The sequence below is a fragment of the Carassius gibelio genome, chromosome B11 (genome assembly GCF_023724105.1).
Source record: "Carassius gibelio isolate Cgi1373 ecotype wild population from Czech Republic chromosome B11, carGib1.2-hapl.c, whole genome shotgun sequence".
Taxonomy (NCBI): domain Eukaryota; kingdom Metazoa; phylum Chordata; class Actinopteri; order Cypriniformes; family Cyprinidae; genus Carassius; species Carassius gibelio.
Genome location: NC_068406.1, coordinates 8,143,730 through 8,163,683, shown reverse-complemented (window position 1 = coordinate 8,163,683; position 19,954 = coordinate 8,143,730). Strand labels below are relative to the sequence as shown.

The 19,954-nt window shown below is 37.2% G+C and overlaps 1 protein-coding gene across 3 annotated transcripts in view; it reads left to right on the top strand.

Annotated features, from left to right (window-relative positions):
- kcnab2a (potassium voltage-gated channel subfamily A regulatory beta subunit 2a) overlaps nucleotides 1-19,954 on the top strand; it is a 130,422-nt gene that overhangs the window by 38,232 nt on the left and 72,236 nt on the right. For 2 of the 3 annotated variants that reach the window (XM_052569772.1, XM_052569773.1), the window contains exons 2-3: nucleotides 13,918-14,088; nucleotides 16,093-16,134. In XM_052569772.1, coding sequence (XP_052425732.1) covers nucleotides 14,012-14,088; nucleotides 16,093-16,134 — 119 coding nt within the window. In that variant the 5' untranslated portion in view covers nucleotides 13,918-14,011. The remainder of the gene's footprint in view (nucleotides 1-13,917; nucleotides 14,089-16,092; nucleotides 16,135-19,954) is intronic. The other variant, XM_052569774.1, reaches the window with a different exon arrangement.

Sequence of the window (19,954 nt, the reverse complement as noted above, 5' to 3'; positions counted from 1 at the left end):
TAATAGTCTGTTGTCACATTCCAAGACTGTATTGTTCAAAAGAAAGGTGATTGTATTTTTTGTGGAGTATTTACATCATAGGCTACTTGCATAAATGTTTTTGAGCGTTGTCCTCCCCAGGTAGTTGTTTGTGCTGCAGTGCTGCAGACCTATGCTAGCCCTATAATCAAGGGCTCCTGTGTTTCAGTAAAGATGATCTCATATTCAGATCCCAGCATTTGACTGTATTATCTTTTTTCTCTTTTGTATGGCATGTGTGGGAGTAAAGAACAAGTAAAGTAAAGAAAATAGAGAAAAGTAAAGAAAATTAGTTCTTTTCGAAAAGAACTGACTTAGTGAAATGACTAATTGCTTTTTGCAGACAGTACTTCTTTTGGGGCAAATGTAGTTCATGACTATTGCTAGATGGTTTGACCAAAAAACCATATCTGCATGCTTTTTTGTTTTTCTCTAACTGGGCCTTTTATATGAATCAGAATTTAATGATGAAACAGTTACAGAACCACTGGATTTTAATAATGATCCAAACAAACGGATTTTGATGTAGATTAGAATGTATAATTGTAAAGTTTAAAGTAAAAACAGAATGGTCTGACTTTAGCTTAATTAAATTATACGATATAAAACACCTGCATGAAACAAACAAATGAAAATTCACTCTCTGACAGCAGGTGGTGCTTGTGAAACAGCATCGATGCAGAGTTTCTTTGTACAACTGCCTATAAATACTACTTTAATATGTATTATACAGAGTAGGGATGTGCGATATGGGCAAAATATCTAATTGCGATTTTTTTTTTTTTTTTTTTTTTTTTTTTTTTTTTTTTTAAATTTGATTTGCGATTTTTACATTTGCAAAGTCAAGATTCAGCTTAATATTGTCAATAATGTGCAGCACAGTATGATTACACTGTATGATTATCATTACCCTTTTCTTACAGTTTCCATGAAACCATTACAAAATTAGGAATTACTTTTGTTCTATCCAATACATTATATTATATCTTATACAATTATAATAAAAAAAAATTTTTTAAGAACAAGTAGAAAATGTGCTGAATGTTTCATTTCATCCAAGTAAAATTAGCAAGCAGTTAGACTAAATTTAGACTAAATTTAGACTCGTTTTAAACGAGAGCCAGACGCGAACCTGCATCGAGCCTCATTCACACTGCCAGATGCGCTCATGGAGATTTGCGGTGCAGGGCTGCGCGAGAATATAACCGAATGTTAGGAAACTGACTGCGTGAGTGCGACGAGTGTGAAAAGAGTCTGATTCACGCTGCGTAGGGAAGAGAGGGGCGAGTATGAGAAGCATTCAGACTAGGGCTGAACGAGATATCGTTATCGTATCTATATCTAGATATGAACTTTCAAGATATTAATATCGAAAAAAGCAACGATATAGACTATATAGATTTCCCCGCTCGCCCTGCAATACAACTCTGGGAGTCACAACAAACATCAGTTTTACGAGTGCCCTTGACTGCACCGCTAAAGCCAGCGCGCACACACTAGGGACGTGGGAACTATTTTGTGAGAGGGGGGGGCAGCGTTTCCATGGTGACGCGTCATTGCTTGTCACGTGACACACCGAAGCAGCAACAGCGCTGAATGAATGATGATCTGCTTTTATGTAATTTTTCCTTTTTTATTCAGAATATTCACAAATGTGTTCGCTATGGGATGAAATATCTGATATTCCGATTGTCAAATACATGCAAGTGGAAGTATATTGTTGTTTAAACACCTTTATAATGATCGCGTTAGTTGAGCTGAATGCGCGATGGGCGCCGCCGTGTTAGTTTGTGCCGCAGACGCAGTTCAGAGAATCGGATCTGTTGGATTTACAACCTCTATGTTTACAACACGTGAATTCATCCACTTCTCCCGAAATACTTAAAAGTAAGTGGCTGGTGAACTGGGAATATAATATGTAAGGTCTGGAGGTCTCGTGGCGCAGTAGACGAGTTATGAGTTATGAGTTATGAAAAGGACCATTGGAAATTGGCAGTAATACCCCCACCTTGCGCAGCTGTACCTGAGTGTCCCTGGGACATCAGTGCGGTCGGAGCGCGTCTTCTCGACAGCTGGACATATAGTGAATAAAAAACGCTCTGCTCTGGACCCCGAAAATGTTGATCGACTTGTTTTCCTGTCCAATAAATTTGTAATGGCCTTATTTTGCACCTTTTTGCACATTACAATATGCCTGCCTAGTGTCGGTTACGTTCAATAAAAAAACACACATGGCCTGTTCTCAAGTCCATTTAAAGTTTCATTTTTTGAACAGTTTTTTTAAATGGATTAAATCATTATTAAAAATAATCTTGGAGATTTTTGAATTGCCTAAATCATAAATGCAGCCAGGTTGAAGCCTGCAGTGATGTTTTTCTTTTGTTATGGCAGCCGTCCCCTCTGCATATATATTTTTTCTAGAATGCTGTTGCTGTTTGTTATTCTTCACGAAACTTCATGCCAATAAATAAGAAATATTGCTGACTTGTGCGCTCTCTTTACGTTCGTCCGTTATTTGACGTTGAAAAAGGAAACTTTTTTTTTTTACATGGAAAATCGATTTTACAATCAATTCAATGAACACTTATGTCTTAAAAATCGAAAATGATTTTTTCACAAAAGTGACAGCACTAGCTCTAAGCGCGCCTGTCTCGTGTCAGTTGATTAATATGCGCGATGGAGAGAGTAAGACGTGTTGTTTGCAAGTCGTGTTGTTTGAAGACGGCTCGTTCTCTCTCTCTGTCTCTCTCGCGCGCGCTCTCTCTCTCTGTCCCTCTCGCGCGCGCTCTCTCTCTGTTTCCCTCTCGCGCACGCGCTCTCTCTTTGTCTCTCTCGCGCTCTCTCTCTCTGTCTCTCTCGCACTCTCTTTTTCTCTGCCCTGTTAAACTTACATGTGTTTTTCAGTCCTGTCAATGATAAACTTTCACTCAATGATGGTTAAGCTGTGCAATTAATCCGCGAATCACATTCGTCAAGGACCGGGGAGTAGCTGGCCCGCACAGTTAATGAATAACAGATCAACTACGACAGCCTACATCGCACATCCTGCGATGTGACTATCGTGGATTCATACATTGCGATATCGATGTTTAAACGACACATCGTGCAGCCCTAGTGCCAAAACATAAATCATCTTCCATAGTTTGGAAGTATTTTGGATTCAGAAAAGACGATGTAAACCAGAGTGACGTGCTGTGCAGGTCGTGCTTAGCAAAAGAACACGTAGTCATATCGTATCGATAACGAGATATCTGGCATGAAAATCGAGATATGAAATTTTGTCCATATCGTTCAGCCCTAATTCAGACACAGGCTGTGTGTTCTCTTCTGAATTGGGAATAGTGAACATGCAATAAGGGATGCTCTTGATTAGAGATCGACCGATATGGGTTTTTCTATAGCCGATGCCGATGTTTAGAGGTCAGGGTCAGCCGATGGCCGATATGTGCTGCCGATTTTTAGGGCCGATATCTTGGAGTTTTCCCCTTGATTTGCATGCTAAAATGTCACACTAATAATAAGTCAATGCACAACCTTTATAAACTTATCATCATTTATTGAGCACTGACTTGAACCATCTCTCGAATCTTAATTTAGTGCACTGCACGGTATTAAAATAAAAAATGTGTCCAAAGTTAACCAAACAAATCAATAAACTGACCAAGTATTAAATATATAAAACAGGTAATATATATATATTTACCAATTTACCTTGATCTTCAAATTCCAAAAGTTTTCACCCCCCAGCTCTTAATGCATCTTGTTTCCTTCTGGAGCATCAGTGAATGTTTGAATCTTTTTAAATAGTTGTGTTCGAGTCCCTCAAATGTCCTCAGTGTGATAACGTGCATCTCAAAATCATAAAGTCCCTGCTGGAAAGGGTTCAAATATGCAAAGATGCTGGAAAACGGAAGAATCTGCAGTACCTTAAATATTTTTCTGAAGAACGCTGCTCAGTTTAACTGTTCAGAACAAACAAGGGACTCATGCACAACCATCACAAAACAGAAAGACAGTCGAGGATCATCAGGTAACAGAACACAGTATTAAGAACCAAGGGTTCCCAAACTTTTGAGTGGGGTTATTTTAATAATTTCAGCATTTTTTTTGTCTTGTGGAATAAATGTTAAAATATTTTATGTACAATATCTTACTCAGGACAGTACTAAATAAAAAAATAACATGCATTTAGTATGATCTCTCCTATTTTTTGAAAATTAATCATATTTTCACAGATTCTGCAAGGGGTGCCCAAACTTTCGATCCCCACTATATATATATATATATATATATAGGTCAATCATTTACATAAAAGTTTTAGAGCATTTACATTTATCAAGTAGAATTTTTTAAGTTTGTTGGAACATAAATGTAAACTTAAATATACATTTAAATAAATACAATTTTAGAAATAAATATCAATTAAACTGAAAAATATTAAAAAATATATATATAAAAAATAAATAACAGTAGTGCTGCAAACACACTAGCAACATTTGTGTTTGGTATAAATGACACAGAACATCTAAAGTGCATTTTAATTTTCTAACTTAAATCGCAGTCTGTTCATTATTAAAATAAAGTACAGTCAACCAAACATTTAAAAGGTTACACTGGTCAATTTAAATACATCGTATACTGGTCCACTCTGCTGTTATGCAAAGGACGTTTTTGCTCATGTGAAGAGGATGATTTGTTCCGTCTAGTTTACATTAAATATATATATATTATAGTTTAACATTCAGATACACTGCGAATATGGAAACATTTGGATATGTGCAGAACGAGACGTGAGCAATAACCTCCAAATACATCTAGTCAAACCCGCGCTCGCACGTCCTCGTATGGATCGGATCCTTTTTCGGATCAGCAAAAACAAAAAGGGCCAAGACAAATAAACATATGTTTTGTCTTTTTTTTATTAACATTAAATTATTATATAAAAATATATGACATCAACTTAGTGCACATGGCATAATATCTTCTTTATAACATAATACCCCGACTTCTCATCTCCCAGTCTGCTGTAATGAAGTAAGCAGTTATCGTCACATAGCTCTCAATCCCCTGAGCGCAACAGAGGATGCTCGGGATAGTTCATCCACAACTTTTTTCTTCTCCTGTTCATAAAGATCTGGCACAATCTTTTCACTCTGACCTCTTTCCTTCATCATTATATCTTGCAGGGAAGCCAAAAAGTGCGGGGCGTTCAAGCTCCTCCACTCCGCATTACCACTGAGTGTGGACTGAACATGCAGAACTTTTTTTTTTTTTTCATAATTCAATCCGCTGGTGACGTTTGTGCCGAACCGAAGATATTGATCCGAACGGATCATGGATCAATGATGATCCGCTGCACCACTACTATAGTGTCATTTGAAAACACTGTGTTTTAAAATACATGAAAAACGAGCACCACGAAACCATTTAAATAGGCGCATTTAGCGGTCTCCTTGACGGGAAACGGTCAACAAAGTAAAATAATCTTAAACGTATGGCGCGCTCTCTTCATTTTATCAAATGATCATAATCACATTTATTCATTTTACAGTCCTGCTACTAGCATTTTATTCAGACTAAAACCCCTTTAATTCGTGTGAGAAAGCTTTTTTTCCAAGTGGCTTTTGCACATAATAATAATAATACCGCTGCAGACGCATTTTGCAGAATTAAGGTTATCACTTGATCGTTAATTTAAACGACGATCGATCATGGAAATTATCAAATGTTGACATCCCTAAATACAAATGAGTTGGATGGAAAACTGGTTATTGTCTGCATCAAACCATGCTTCTGAACAAATGCTGTTCACCGTTCTGGGCAGCTCCAGGACAGCTGTCTCTCAGAGCACGGTGCTGTCTGTGAGAGGGGCGGAGTAACGGAGCACTCAATCACGCTGCAGTGTTTGTTAGAGCTGACAACTTCTCCACTCCATTTACAGAGTGAAATTCTCTGACTACCTTTATCTCCCAGGTCTGTTGTTGAATCTTCCAAAAGTTTTGGCTTGGGGTGCTTCACATGCAGTGGCAGCAGCAGCACTTTACACAGCGCCAATAACACGGGGCTGCCCGCCAACGTGCCTGACTTTAAATCGGCGCTACAAAATACGGATATCGGCCGATGCCGATATATATATAAAAAATGACAAATATCGGCCCGATATATTGGCCGACCGATATATCGGTCGACCTCTACTCTTGATATGCATCGTGTGACGCAGCTCTTGTAAATTATATTTTTTGTTCCTGTCTGTCTTTTCAAAGCCTAAGTTAACAAACTTTTTTCTTTAGTTTTAGTTTACCTAACTATTGACCTGACCCTGTAAATTATATTCTTTGTTCGTTGTTTGTCTTTTCAAAGCTTAAGTTAACAAACGTTTTTCTTTAGTTTTAATTTGCCTAACTATTGACCTGACCCTGTAGATGGCATAATCCCACTCTGTCTCTCAAAAAATTATTATTGAATGAATAAGGGGCCATTCACATATCGCGCCTAAAAACACGTGGAAAACACTAGGCGTGCCGCTTTCTCCTTTCAAACTTTTTTGATCAAACCGCCCAGCACTAGTTTCAATCATGATTTAGACAGATTCTGTGTTATAATTATTTTTAAATTATGATGTTGGAAAAGATGTTTAGTTCCCACTTTAAGTGGTCCTTCATTCGCAGGACATCTACAAGATGGATTAAAATGCTGATAAAGACAAAAAACGATGAGACAGACACGACCGTATAAAATGTTAAAATAAAGTACATAAATAAAAAGTGTTTATTCTGTGGCACCTAAAACATTTATTTGGAGCCTTATTTTGTTTCTTATAGATTGATTTTGTTGTCTGGTTTTATTATTTTTATAAACTTTTAATTTTTTCCCAGTAGTGTCTGAGTCACAACTGCATTACATTGTTGGACATTTCCCAGAGCCCTGCAGGGATGTTATCATGTAGGTGACAGTAGTACACAGTTTGTTTGGCACTTCTATAGCGACAACCTTCACACTGTTTTGCTCTAACAATTCCTTTTCCCATGAAAACGGAACGAGTCCCTTCGGTGATTGTGTCATCCACACAGCTGGGACCACTTCTCCATCAAGGCAGGAGTTCCTTTGTGTGTCTCAACATGGAAAACAGTCATCAGGCTCTTGCATGCATGCTGAGTCAGCTGACCTTTCCTTTCCAGTCATGTGGTTCTGTTTTCATGCAAAAACCACTACTTCAGCACTACTGAGTTATGAATCTCCATACATCTAAATCTGATCAAAAATGCGTTCATGTCCATCTCACTTGTTCAAAAAAAAAAATACCTTGTACCTCATCCATAGTCAAAGGGTCCTTCATGCTCAGAATCTAGCATGTTCTCATTGTACCTCTCAAGAGCTTACTGCTTTCCTTATGCTAATAACTTCCCCACATTTATCTCGTTTCTCTCTCCTCTTTCACGCAGTTGGATATGGAAGCAAAGAGTCATTTTGTGTTCCCTCTGTGTAAAGTGCACAGTTGCTGTAATATACTAAGTGCACTTTGCTTGGGTCTGGTCAATAGAGCAGTAAATCTGAACACAAGCCATGCTTCAACTTTCAAAGCCTGAGTCTGCTCTCTTTCCACAGCACTGCAGTTTTCCAGCTTTCACGATACCAGCAGCTGCCTCATTGTATCCCTTTAGCGAAAATGAGTTGCCAAAAGAAACTAGTATTTATTCTCATTCTAGCATATGAGGTTAGATCAAGACTTCAAAACCATATTGTTACAAAGAACAAAAGATATTCTCAGCAATGCTTTACACTCAGATTCCTGGAATGCAGTTATATGCCTTTTGAATTCTTAAACCATAAGCAGAGTTTGTGATGTGCTTATTTAAAGGGTTAGTTCACCTGAGAATGAAAATTCATCCATCTTCTACTCGCCCTCAAAGCATCCTAGGTGTATGTGACTTTCCTCTTTCAGAATAATTCAATCAAATTTATATTAATAATTTTCCTTGCTTTTCCAAGCCTTTTAATTGGGGTAAGCAGGTGTTTGTTGTCAACAATTAAGAAGATGTGAAATAAAGTGTGCGCATCTGTTATAAAACCACCCTCACACGGCTCCAGGGGGTGAATAAATCCATGAGTTTTTGTAAGATAAATATCCATTTGCATCGGACCTTAAAGTTAATCAAAAATAGAAATTTGGTCATCATTTACTCACCCAAGTTGTTTAAAAAAATTAAGTTAATTTCTTTTGTTTAAAACCACTGATCTATAATATAGAACAGGATTGCTCATGACGTCATTAAAGTGAAGCAACCACGCCGCCATATTGGTAATCCCTAGTGTGCGAAAACGTTCCATTGAATTAATAGGAATTTGTATGATTTTAATGAGAAAACATCACCTAAGAAGTCAGTGTTTATAAATATCAAGTATCACTGTACATTATTACAATGCGAACACCCTAGGCATGTAAACGGTTATTTTTTAAATGTCGGGAATTTCCCCTACTTATTAAAAAGCTACGTTCATTACAGTAGTGAGCATCATGAACATGATAAACATCAGACGGACACGACCTCAACACATATAACAAACTACAAAGTGTTCGTTCTGAAATCTGAATTCATTCAGAGAAATAACTGACTATATACAGTACGGATTTAAGCAATAAATACAAAGCTTTATTTCCCAGATAGTAAATTATTATTTTTATTTCATTATAGAGGAATATTAACAACATAATTGTATAATTAATTGTAATATATAAAAATCCATTTCTGATACTAATACGTTCGTTTAATAATTCCTGAATAACTTTGTTCATAAAGAAATAAGCCATTTTTGTGTTTGATCAGTTACCTGTGTCGTCAGTGCGCAGCAGACACACCCACCTACACGATTTAAATATATCGCTTATCCTGTCCCAAAAGACCGTAAACACTGCAGATAACATCTGAAGTAAACATTACTTCATTACACATAACATAAAAACGAGTCCCGTTTGACTTATCAGCTTCAAATCGAGTTATTTTAGGACAGCGGTTTGAATGTAACTCAACGGTGCTCTCTGCTGGTAGGGATTAGTAAGATGGCGGATCGAACACTTCCGGTGGCTTCACTGCCTGTTGGCAGTTTAGAACGCGATGAGCGATCCAGTTATATATATATAGATCAGTGTTCAAAACACAAGAAAATATTTTGAACAATGTGGGTAGCCAAACAGTTGCTGGTAGCCATTGACTAGCATGGTTGGAAAAAAAATATTATGGAAGTAAGTGCGTACTGGAAGATGAATATCTTCTTTCATGTTTAACTGAAGAAATGAACTGATACAATATGAGGGTGAGTAAATGACACAAAACTATCCCAATTTTTTTTTGTTCATGTGCTTAAGTATGATAGATGTGCCCTTGTGGATCTACCGTATTTTTCGGACTATTTACATTTACATTTAATCATTTAGCAGACGCTTTTATCCAAAGCGACTTACAAATGAGAACAATAGAACTATAAATAGACTATAAGTCGCACCTGAGTATAAGTCGCATCAGTCCAAAAATACGTCATGATGAGAAAAAAAAAAAACATACATAAGTCGCACTGGACTATAAGTCGCATTTATTTAGAACCAAGAGAAAACATTACTGTCTCCAGCCGCCAGAGGGCGCTCTATGTGTTCAGTGTAGACTACAGGAGCACTGAGCAGCATAGAGCGCCCTCTGGCGGCTAGACATGGTAATGTTTTCTATTGGTTCATTTCTCTTGGTTCATTTCTCTCGGTTCAAGTCAAATTAATTTTGATAAATAAGTTGCACCTGACTATGAGTCGCAGGACCAGCCAAACTATGAAAAAATGTGCGACTTGTAGTCCAGAAAATACGGTAAAGACTTAAAAATTCCATGGGGTCCCAAGAAGCAGCATTTTTATTATTTTATTATTTTATTTTATTGTGTGCTGCATTTTCACTGGGGATTTAAAGGTTTTTGGCAGTTTTGGATGCTTTTAGGGGGAGATAAATGCCTGTATTTAGGTTTTATATAAGTGTGCTTGTTCTGTATGTGAAATAAGAAGTGAGTTTTGCTAGTCCAGAGCGTTGATTTAATAGTTGCAGCCTTGTGATTTTGTTTTAGTCACTGTAGCACAATAAAGTTCTTAAATATAAAATATTTGTATCTAGTCAATGAATGAACACTCAAGATTAAATATCTAATGAGTTTACATTAACAGCTTGTGCTCGTGTATCCTACCTCTCTCATTCAGCACAAATCCAGATATTCCATAATATTTCCATATTTGCAATGTAATGTGTCTGAATGCTAAACTATTATTTATTATGTAAATGATAGGCTTTATACTTCAGTCGCATTCCAATGGTGACACAGAGGTGTGCAAAACACTCTAGGATGTTTTCCTGCCATTTGTGTTTCCTTTCTGTGATAAAATTAAACGTGATACAAAAATGAACTGAAACTCAGCATATATAGGCTACATTACGTCACACTATTTTTTCCCTTGTTTATCTGTAAACTAAATATTAAATTTCTAAATATCATATTTCAAGAATGTATTCCTTGTATGTATATATGTACTGCAGAGTGTGTATATATATATATATATATATATATATATATATATATATATATATATATATATATATATATATATATATATATATATAAATAACATAATGTTATAATATTTAGCATTTTTACATCTACATGAAAATAATTATAATTTAATACGGTCTGTTAAAAATAAATGACAAGAAACCGAGCATAATAGATTTTCTTTTTCTGTTCTGACGGTAAATACATCTAAATGACACTTTCGATGCAGCTTCAGTGTTTCCTCTGCAGTGGAAAGATGGATTTTGTTGATACCGATTTTATTTGAATGGTAACAACCATACAGAGTCTAATTATTGTAATTATTGTAACTGAATGTATTGGTAATTTATAATGTTAAAGTGTCCTAGAAATCAATTTAAGGCAAATATCACAAATATTCTAGATTAAAGACCTGATTGAGCACTGATGAGTCTATTGCTCCAGAATGGATTACATTTACACAAAAAAGGGCTTTCCCTTTAATATATATATATATATATATATATATATATAGAGAGAGAGAGAGAGAGAGAGAGAGAGAGAGAGAGAGAGAGAGAGAGAGAGAGAGAGAGAGAGAGAGAGAGAGAGAGAGAGAGAGAGAGAGAGAGAGAGAGAGAGAGAGAGAGAGAGAGTGAGAGTGAGTATTTGTCATTTTTTCATTTTCAATGATAACCCTGATTTGAGTGTAGACCGGTCACCATTAGTGTATCTTCATTGCACTGTATCAGCAGTTTATGCTGTTTTGTGTAACCAAAAAAGCCTAGTATCAATGTATTGAAGGTGGTCTATTTATAGTCCACCTGAACAACATTATTTGCAATATGAGCACTTTGGCAGCCCGGGCTAATGAGGACTAACATTCATGGTCACCTTGTGCTTCTCCTGATGACTCCACGTTGCAGTTAATCCACTGATGTGTGACCATACAGTGTCCTTCTCTCATGAGACACATCCATCCAGCCTTTCCCACTTAGCATGATGGAAAGAGCTGGGCATGCAGCGTAAAATGAATCTTTGGGAAATGGAAAGACCTTATTCCCAGTGTCAGACTCCTGGTATGTGGAGACTGATGGGAGGGAAAGTCACCTTGATAAAGCAGTGCAGAAGCACACAATGATGTGTTCTTTACCGTGTCCTTCATGGAAGAGTAACGAGTGCTGAAATGAAAGGTGGTCATGAAGAATGCTGGTGTGTGTGTGTGTGTGTGTGTGTGTGTGCGTGTGTGTGTGTGAACCTCATGAGGGCCAATAAACCTCCTCCTCCAGTTTGGAAACTCTGTGCATTTCACCCTCCTACCTGCCTGGCCCTGTGCGGAGGAAGCTGCTTGATGCACTAAAATGGTCAGTGGAAACTTATGAAAGAATTACAAAGATTGCATGTGACGAGGCTAAAAAATATTTGCTGTTTACTAATATTTCAATGAAGTAGGCTGCAATTTGTAATTTGTCCAAATTCATTACATCTCTATAACAATGCTGTGCTGAAAAACATACCTTTTTGTGCACCTTAAAGGACAGCTGTATGTAAGCAGGGTTTGGAACAGAGCTGTTCATTTCACATTCGTGTAGGTCACATTAGTCAAGCTCTCCTCAGCTGATTTATATCTACCTATAGGAATGCATCACCTATTATAGCATTCCTGTTCAGTTCTCCTCCTTTAGCTGCTTTCATTGTGCTGCTCATGAGCTAATTATTCTCCTCCATCCCCAGCTCCTCCACTTGTTCACAGTCAGGATTTGGCCTCTGAAATTCCTTAATAGTATTTAAATTAAGAAAGTTAATGTATTTCTGATATCATTAATGTTGATTCGGTTCTGTTTATGGGGGTTTTATTTGCTGCGCTGCATGGGCTGGGAGCTCTTTGGCTCAGAGTTTAAATGATGTACTTGGACAGTGCAATCATCATCATCAAAAAAAAAAAAAAAAAAAAAAACTTCCACATATAATACATCCAAATGTAAAAAAAAAAAAGAAAAAAAAGTAGCCTGCTTTACTTTACAGCAATGTTTAAATCAACTTTGCATAGATTTAATTCAGCCAAGAGGCCTGCTTGATTTGTGCATTTCATCTAATTGCATGTATAATTACAAGTACTTTTAAAAATAACAATGTAACAAAACACAAAACTAAAAAAAATGTTTCACTTTATTTTTTTCAAGGTTTTTCTGTAATTCTTTGGTGCTTATTATTATTTTTGTACGATTTATTTTCACATAGCATCAATATTTTGGTAAATATTTAGGTCAGAAAAACTCTACTTTAGAGTGCTTAAATGTTTTTGTAGTAATTTTGCATATATTCTTAAGATAATTTGGGAACATTCTAGAAGCTTCTGTAACATTCTGTAATATTCTAGTGCTTTCTGGAATATTCCAGAACACTGAGACTAGTCATAAAAGACAAGAATTATTCAATGTACACTTTTGAAGGCTTGGACAACTTACTTTTGGTAACTTTTTATGTTAAACTGTTGCTGTTAGCACAGTATTATGCATGTACCATGCCATTTTTATGCATGAGTAATAACAGATTAGCTATAAATAAAAAATAAAAAAAAATGATACATAAAAAGTAATGTGATTTTCATAATCTGTCCAACTTCATAAAGAAACAAATGAAAGCATTCTATTTTTAGAGTTGTTTTACAAATTGATTAGTCATGTGCTGTGTGTAATTTGTGTGAGAAAGAAGGCAGATAACGGCAGAGTGTGTGCCCATTTACATTCCTGTGACTGCAAAGATATCTGAAGTTTGTCAGAAAACTGATAACTGAGGTTATGGTTATGGTAACTGATAACTGAGGTTATGCTTGTGCTGAGTTTTTAACAGTTTACACGTGTATTTGGTGACTTTTTGGTGCATTTGATCCAGTTGGGTGAGCACTGAACATGCCTCTATGAAATAGTATGTCTGAATAGGTGGTATTCAGAAGGTAAAAATACCAGCACATTTCAGTTCTGTCTGTCTTCCTTTTTTTCCCTCTCTCTCGGTCACTGTATTATTCACATACCTCTTGTGTGATGCATTAGGGACACAGTACCTTAAGAAGCGCCCTAGCAAGAGCAGGACAGAATAAGCAGCACTTGTATGTTTTTAAAAACACAGATTCACACAAAACTAAACAATAATGTTTTGTGACAATTATGTTTTTATACAAATGCCATTTGTTACACTGCTGTGAATGTGTTGCCCAAGTTCTACCCATCTTCATTATGATGATCGTCATCATGTCCTGTTGTCACCCTCTAGTGGTGCATTTGCGCACTGCAGTGCTGCTCCTAGCATTTGCTGAGCTCACATCTGTGCTTGTGTGTTTTTCAGAGGTCTTGTTAGGTGAGAGACAGACGTGTAGGTTGACAGGAGAGAGAGAGAGACCCCTCTGCAGCCTGGCCACCAGCCCACTCTCTCGTTCCCCATGTATCCAGAATCGACCACAGACTCTCCCGCCCGCCTCTCCCTCAGACAGACAGGCTCCCCAGGCATGGTCTACAGGTCTGTATGCAGTCTCACACACATTCACACCTAACCAGCTGCACACCTAACACAGAGGGACTGTGAATCTCAGACTGGGCTGTTGTTTGCAGAGACCAGAAACTCAGGATCAGAAAAATGTGCAAAACTGTTTTGTGAAATTAATCTACTGTTCAGATGTTTCGGATCTTCAGGTTTTTTAAGAGAAGTCTCTTAGGGCCTGTTTACACATGGTCACTTCATGCATTTTTTTTTCTGAAAAAAAAATACAGTAAAATAATAATACTGTAAAATATTATTACAATTTTTATAATAGCTGTTCTCTATTTTGATATATTGTAAAATGTAATTTATTCCTGTGATGTAAAACTTAAATGAAAATAATGCTATATATATATATATATATATATATATATATATATATATATATATATATTAGAAATAGATTCTTAAATGAAAAGATTCTTGAATGTAAAAAAATAAATAATAAAGTAAAAAAATAAATTATACAATTAAAAATGCATTTTTTAAGTCTCCTCCGAGCTGTTTATATTTAAGTATCCCTGGGTTAGGTAGTATTTAAACAAACATATTTAAATGTTTAAATAAACAGGTTTTTTTCATTATAAGATTAAAACAATCAAACTTCCCCAAACTGTGACTGTAGGACATTCTGAGAAGTGGCACACAGATAAAAGACTCACACATACAGAAATGTGTGATCTGTCTCAAATGTTTGGAGAGCAGAGAATGAGAGTCCTAGAGAGCCCCACTGCAGCAAAGATGAACGTGATTCATCGAAAAGCACCTATTGATCCTAAATAACAGGTTTAAGAAATAATATTACATGCTTACAAAAAAGTTAGCTTGTTTATGTAGTCAGCCACATTAGTTGTTGTTGAATTCAAGTGATAAGAAAGAAGGATGCGTTTGCACTGCTCTAAAGCTGCTTTATTCCTGCTGCAGGCTCTATGCGATTAATAATGATCATTTAGCATACGGAGTGGTTTAGGCAGCAGTTCTGCAGGGCTTCCCACTGGAAAGGGTGAAAGTGGTCAAGTGCTTTGCATAATACCCAGCAGCCCACTTAATCAGAGCCTGACTTCATTTCACCATTGCTGGAAAGTTCCTGATGAATTTGCTCTGATCTTCTGTGACTCCTATGGTGTCTTCATCGTCCTTTCGGGTTTTGACAGCACTTCTGGTACTGAACAGCAGGTGGCGCTGCAAGTCTGTTTCCAGCTCCAGTGTCACTTCAAGAGTTAACTGAACTTTAGAGCTGCTTTCTTTTTTTTTCCCACACATTGTTTAAAAGTATCAAACATGTTTATTAATTGTGTTGCACAGTGAGTCCAAATTGTCCTAAAGTTAATTAAAGTTGAGTTACAATTAAACAAAACAATTAAAATGTTTTGTTTGGCCTTCAATGTTTCTATTTTATTTTATTTTTTTTTAGCATTGTTGTGATACTCTTACAGTTTTTATTAAAATGCTGAATTCGTTTTAGTTTTTATCATTTCTGTTTTCATTTTACTTTATGTAAAAAAAAAATTATAATAATTATTTGTGGTTCTTTTAAAATTATTATAGTTTTTCATTATAGTTTATAGTATTATAGTCAAGTGCTGTGTTAAATAATTAATAAAATAATTAATGATTTTTATAGATTGTTTTAGTACCTTAAATTTAACTACGTGAAAATTAGAAATAGCAGCTTGCTGAGACACAGTAATTTTATTTCAAGTGAGGAAAGTAAAGATCCTGCTGGCCATATTGCGGTTTCATATTATTGTCTCTTTATTCGTTTCTCAGTCGTTTCATTCTTTATTCATTTCTTCAGTGTCAAATCTATTTCTCTGCACTCCCATTCACTGCTAAAGCTGATACTGTCCTTGGCGTAATTCTGTCTGCACGTGCAAGTGTTTTGTTTAATGCCCTCTCACTGTTCTTTCCCCTTTCACCTATAACACTGCTGTCCTCTCTGTCTATCTCTCTCTTTCTTTCTCTCCTTCATGCTGCCCTCAGTGCGAGATACGGGAGCCCCAAACGGCAGCTGCAGTTTTACAGGTACCTCTTTGTTTGCTGATTAATTAGCCACGGCCATCTGATACTGCACTTTTATCTGGTTTGGAAAGCACTTTCCAAGGCGTGGGTTCATTCTTAGTTTAGCTTCTCCTAAAAGCGGTTTGATTATGCAATTGTACTACTGAAAGCGCAAGAGAATTATAGTCATTAGACATGTGATTACATTGTTGTTTGCTTGTAATTGGTGAAGTTGATCAATAATAAATGCAACATGTAGAATTAAAATGAGATAGATTGAGACTGGTGCTTAATATTGTTGTATAACTTGTAAAAAGGAATGGCTTGCATACAGCTGGAACATCTAATCTCACTTGTAATCTGTGCATGTGTTGGAATAGAGTCCCTCACACAATGCACTCAGATTTAATTTCGCTCCATGTTGAATTAAAACAGTGTTGCAGGTAAGTCATGTGCTTGAAGGTTGAGAAGCTTCGTTCACCTTTGTTCTTCTTCTCGAGTGATGAGTGACAAGCATTCGCGTCATGTGGTTCAAGTCCCGCTGCTGCCGAGGCACACCGGAAACCCAGAAATCACGGGATTCGTGGGTATAAAATGCTCTTTTGGATTATATGATCCCGTGTATGGTGCTTGAGTCAAGCAGCGCCTGAGGGAATGTGTGCCTCTGTGTTTGGTTTCTAACACTCGAGGGCATGTTCTGCTTTCGTGTTTGTCTCTGCGAAGGGCATGCACATTCAGACCTACGCGATCCACAATGTCCTGGCTCCGCAGTTCGCGGTGATTGCTTTGATCTGCGGGATCCACATGCCCTCTCTAAACGAGCTGTCAGATGTTGCAGATACTACTGAGTTCTTATGATGATGAAGTGTGAGCATGGAGTCGTTTCAGTCCTGATCCTGTGAGATCGTGGGTGGAGCTATTTTCAGCTTGGCCGTGCCTCTCTAACATGCATGTTATTGTGTGTGGAGAGCCTGGCTGGGTATGAATATATTTTAATACTCTATGAGGAGATGCTTGCGAGCTTTCTCTCCCAGGGTGTTTCAGCACCTAGAGTAATTACAATTACATTGCAAACGGGTTTAGGAGTGAGCTGCCTCCCCAGGCTTCTGGGTATTTTTAAGTGAGCGGTCCTTCTGAATCCCGCTTAGTGAGTTTGGGCTGAGTACACTGCTTCCCTGTAGACTGTAGCTTTCTGTGGATAGTTAGGCTCCAGCTAAATCTTATTTTAAATTGGTATATGGTGGTCTGAGGGCAGCCATGTTCCGTCCTGGCTTGGGTTCTCCTTTGGCACAAGCTCTCTCAAGCAAGTGCTGAAGTCTTTGTCCTGTCTTCAGCCTCATTTGAGGGAACTGCTATTTGAGGACAGCCTACTGTAGGACTAACACGGATTGGGGGCCTCCTTAGTATAGCCATCTTAGGGTGGTTATATTACAGCCATGTTTATAGCAGGACAGGCTTACTTGAATACAGCTGTCTGAGGGATCTCTCCTGGAGTGATCCCTATGCCTTGAGCCTTGCTATCTAAGGATAGCTATGTAATAGCTTAGTGATTGCTCCCCTGCCTAGGGTTTTAAGTAGCGGTCTCTTGAGCCCTTGCCTAGACAGTGCTATCTCCCCTGCTATGGTTGTAAGTAGATGGCCCACTCTCTGAAATGAAAGAGTTCAAGCAGGTAAGTTTCATTGTGTTTTCCATACATTGATTTATTTGTGGCACCTGCCACAATATCAAAACTGACCGCCATAAATAGATTTCCCAAAAAGCTAGAACTTCTTTGTGTAAAAATGAGCACTGGATGTGTCAAAGTCGAAACCTGGTGCGGGTGTTTTTATATTTCTGTATTTCTGAAGGAAACTGTCTGTCGTCAGAAAATTATGGATGTCATTTTGATTTCATCTTGCCTGTAATGCATGAGCAGTGTTTGCGAGTACAGGCTCAGCGCTTATTTGATTTCAACTGTTACCGGAGAAACCTATATTTTTCCTGTTCTACAAGCGCCTCCTGCTGGCAGAGAATCAATTTGCATATATACACCGCCACAAATAGACTGGAGGGCTGTGGAAAACACCACTTCTGTTATAAATATTATTAAATATTTTAATTTGAATGTCAGATTGAAATGAACGCTGTTATTAGAGTAATTAATTGTTAGCATAAGCACAGTTAATGCTAATATAATGAGAATTAGAATGATGTTTCTTTTAACCATTTAATGCTCCTATAAGTTTTATTAGCAGCGCATTAACTCCTCGTCTGCACGCGCTCCCTTTGAAAAAGGAATTGTTGCCACATTTCTTGTTAACATCTTTCATTTATTGCTGTCTTGTTTGTATTTGGTCAGTTTGGAGAAAGCCTCACCAAACCTGACCAGCCAAGCGTTTGCGATCACAGGAACTTGAAGACACTTGTACAAATGCAGACAGGTGACATGAATGGAAATGGCTCAAGATCAGCTAGGTATTATTTGGTTTCCCAACAAGGTTTTTTATTTTTTATTTTATGCAACTATTACTGTTATTACACTTGTATACAAAACAAGTGTGCATTGAGTGCATGATGTAACATGCACTATTGCCGATTGCAGTAGACAACCGCGGTGGCCAGCCCTACTGTGGATTTTTACTCGCACTGGTACCAAATACTGAAAATTTGGTACCGTGACAAGTCTACAAATCAAACGGGACTGTTATTTTGATGGGTTGCCTTGAATACCTTTATAGTTCTTTGTATGTGATATGATGCTAGTTTTACTAATGAAATGGTCAAATGCTTATGAAGTGACTCTCAGAGCAGTTCTGGAGATGTTGTTCATGTGTTTACATCCTCATTTAGTGAGACGGCTGATGCTGACATCACCGCGAGCATCATGAGCACTTCAGTGTGTGTGTAGTAAATGAAACTGCGCATCTATACCATTCATTTACACGGACATGCGGAACATGCAGGATTCATATTTAAATAGACTTTTGCAACTTAACATTTGCATATATTAGTCCAAATCGCGATTTGCCTTTTGATTAATTCATTCAAAATTTGACAAATTCCGTGACATTCCGCATTAAACTGTGAATTTTGTTTTTATTTTTGGATTCTGCGATCCCGTCTGCGTTTTCTGCATTGCAGAAATCACATTCAATTCAATTCAAGTTCATTTGTATAGCGCTTTTTACAATACAAATCATTGCAAAGCAACTTTACAGAAACCATCTTTGTTGAGCCCTGGTGATAGTATTTGTTTATTAAATTGGTTTGATAGGTATCATTAAGATTTGCACACTGCCATTCGCTGATTTAGTTTGTGTGCTGGAAAATATGTTGCTTTCGAGATATGTTTGCATTAGTTTTCAAACCATTGCAAAACTCTTCAGATGTAGGAGGTTTATATATCCCGTCAAGTCTTTATGACATCTGAACAAGCTGTCTGAACACAATAATGCAATAGATTTTTTTTTTTTTTTTTTGGAGTTGCATTTGCAGCATCCTCTCTGCTGAAGACACAAGCTCACCTGAAAACAACTTATTTATGCAGCAGCTGCTTTTAGCGATCAGACTGAACGCATCCCTTTTAGCCTCATCTGCAGTGCACTTTTCTTCCTGTTTTAGTGAGGGATCATATTTTTATGGGTTGAAAAAGGGAGTTGTTGTGTTGATGGGTTCTTAAAACCCCTGACTCTGTAGCTTTGAGGCTAATGAGCACTCTATTGAATTTTGATTTCACAGCCTTGCACATTTTTGTTCTTTTAGGCTCAAAGTCTTTTAACGTCGCATCACCCAGATCCACTTGACAGGAATCGATCACACACAGACTGAGTGATGGGAAAGCAGGATTACCTCATTTCAATCATT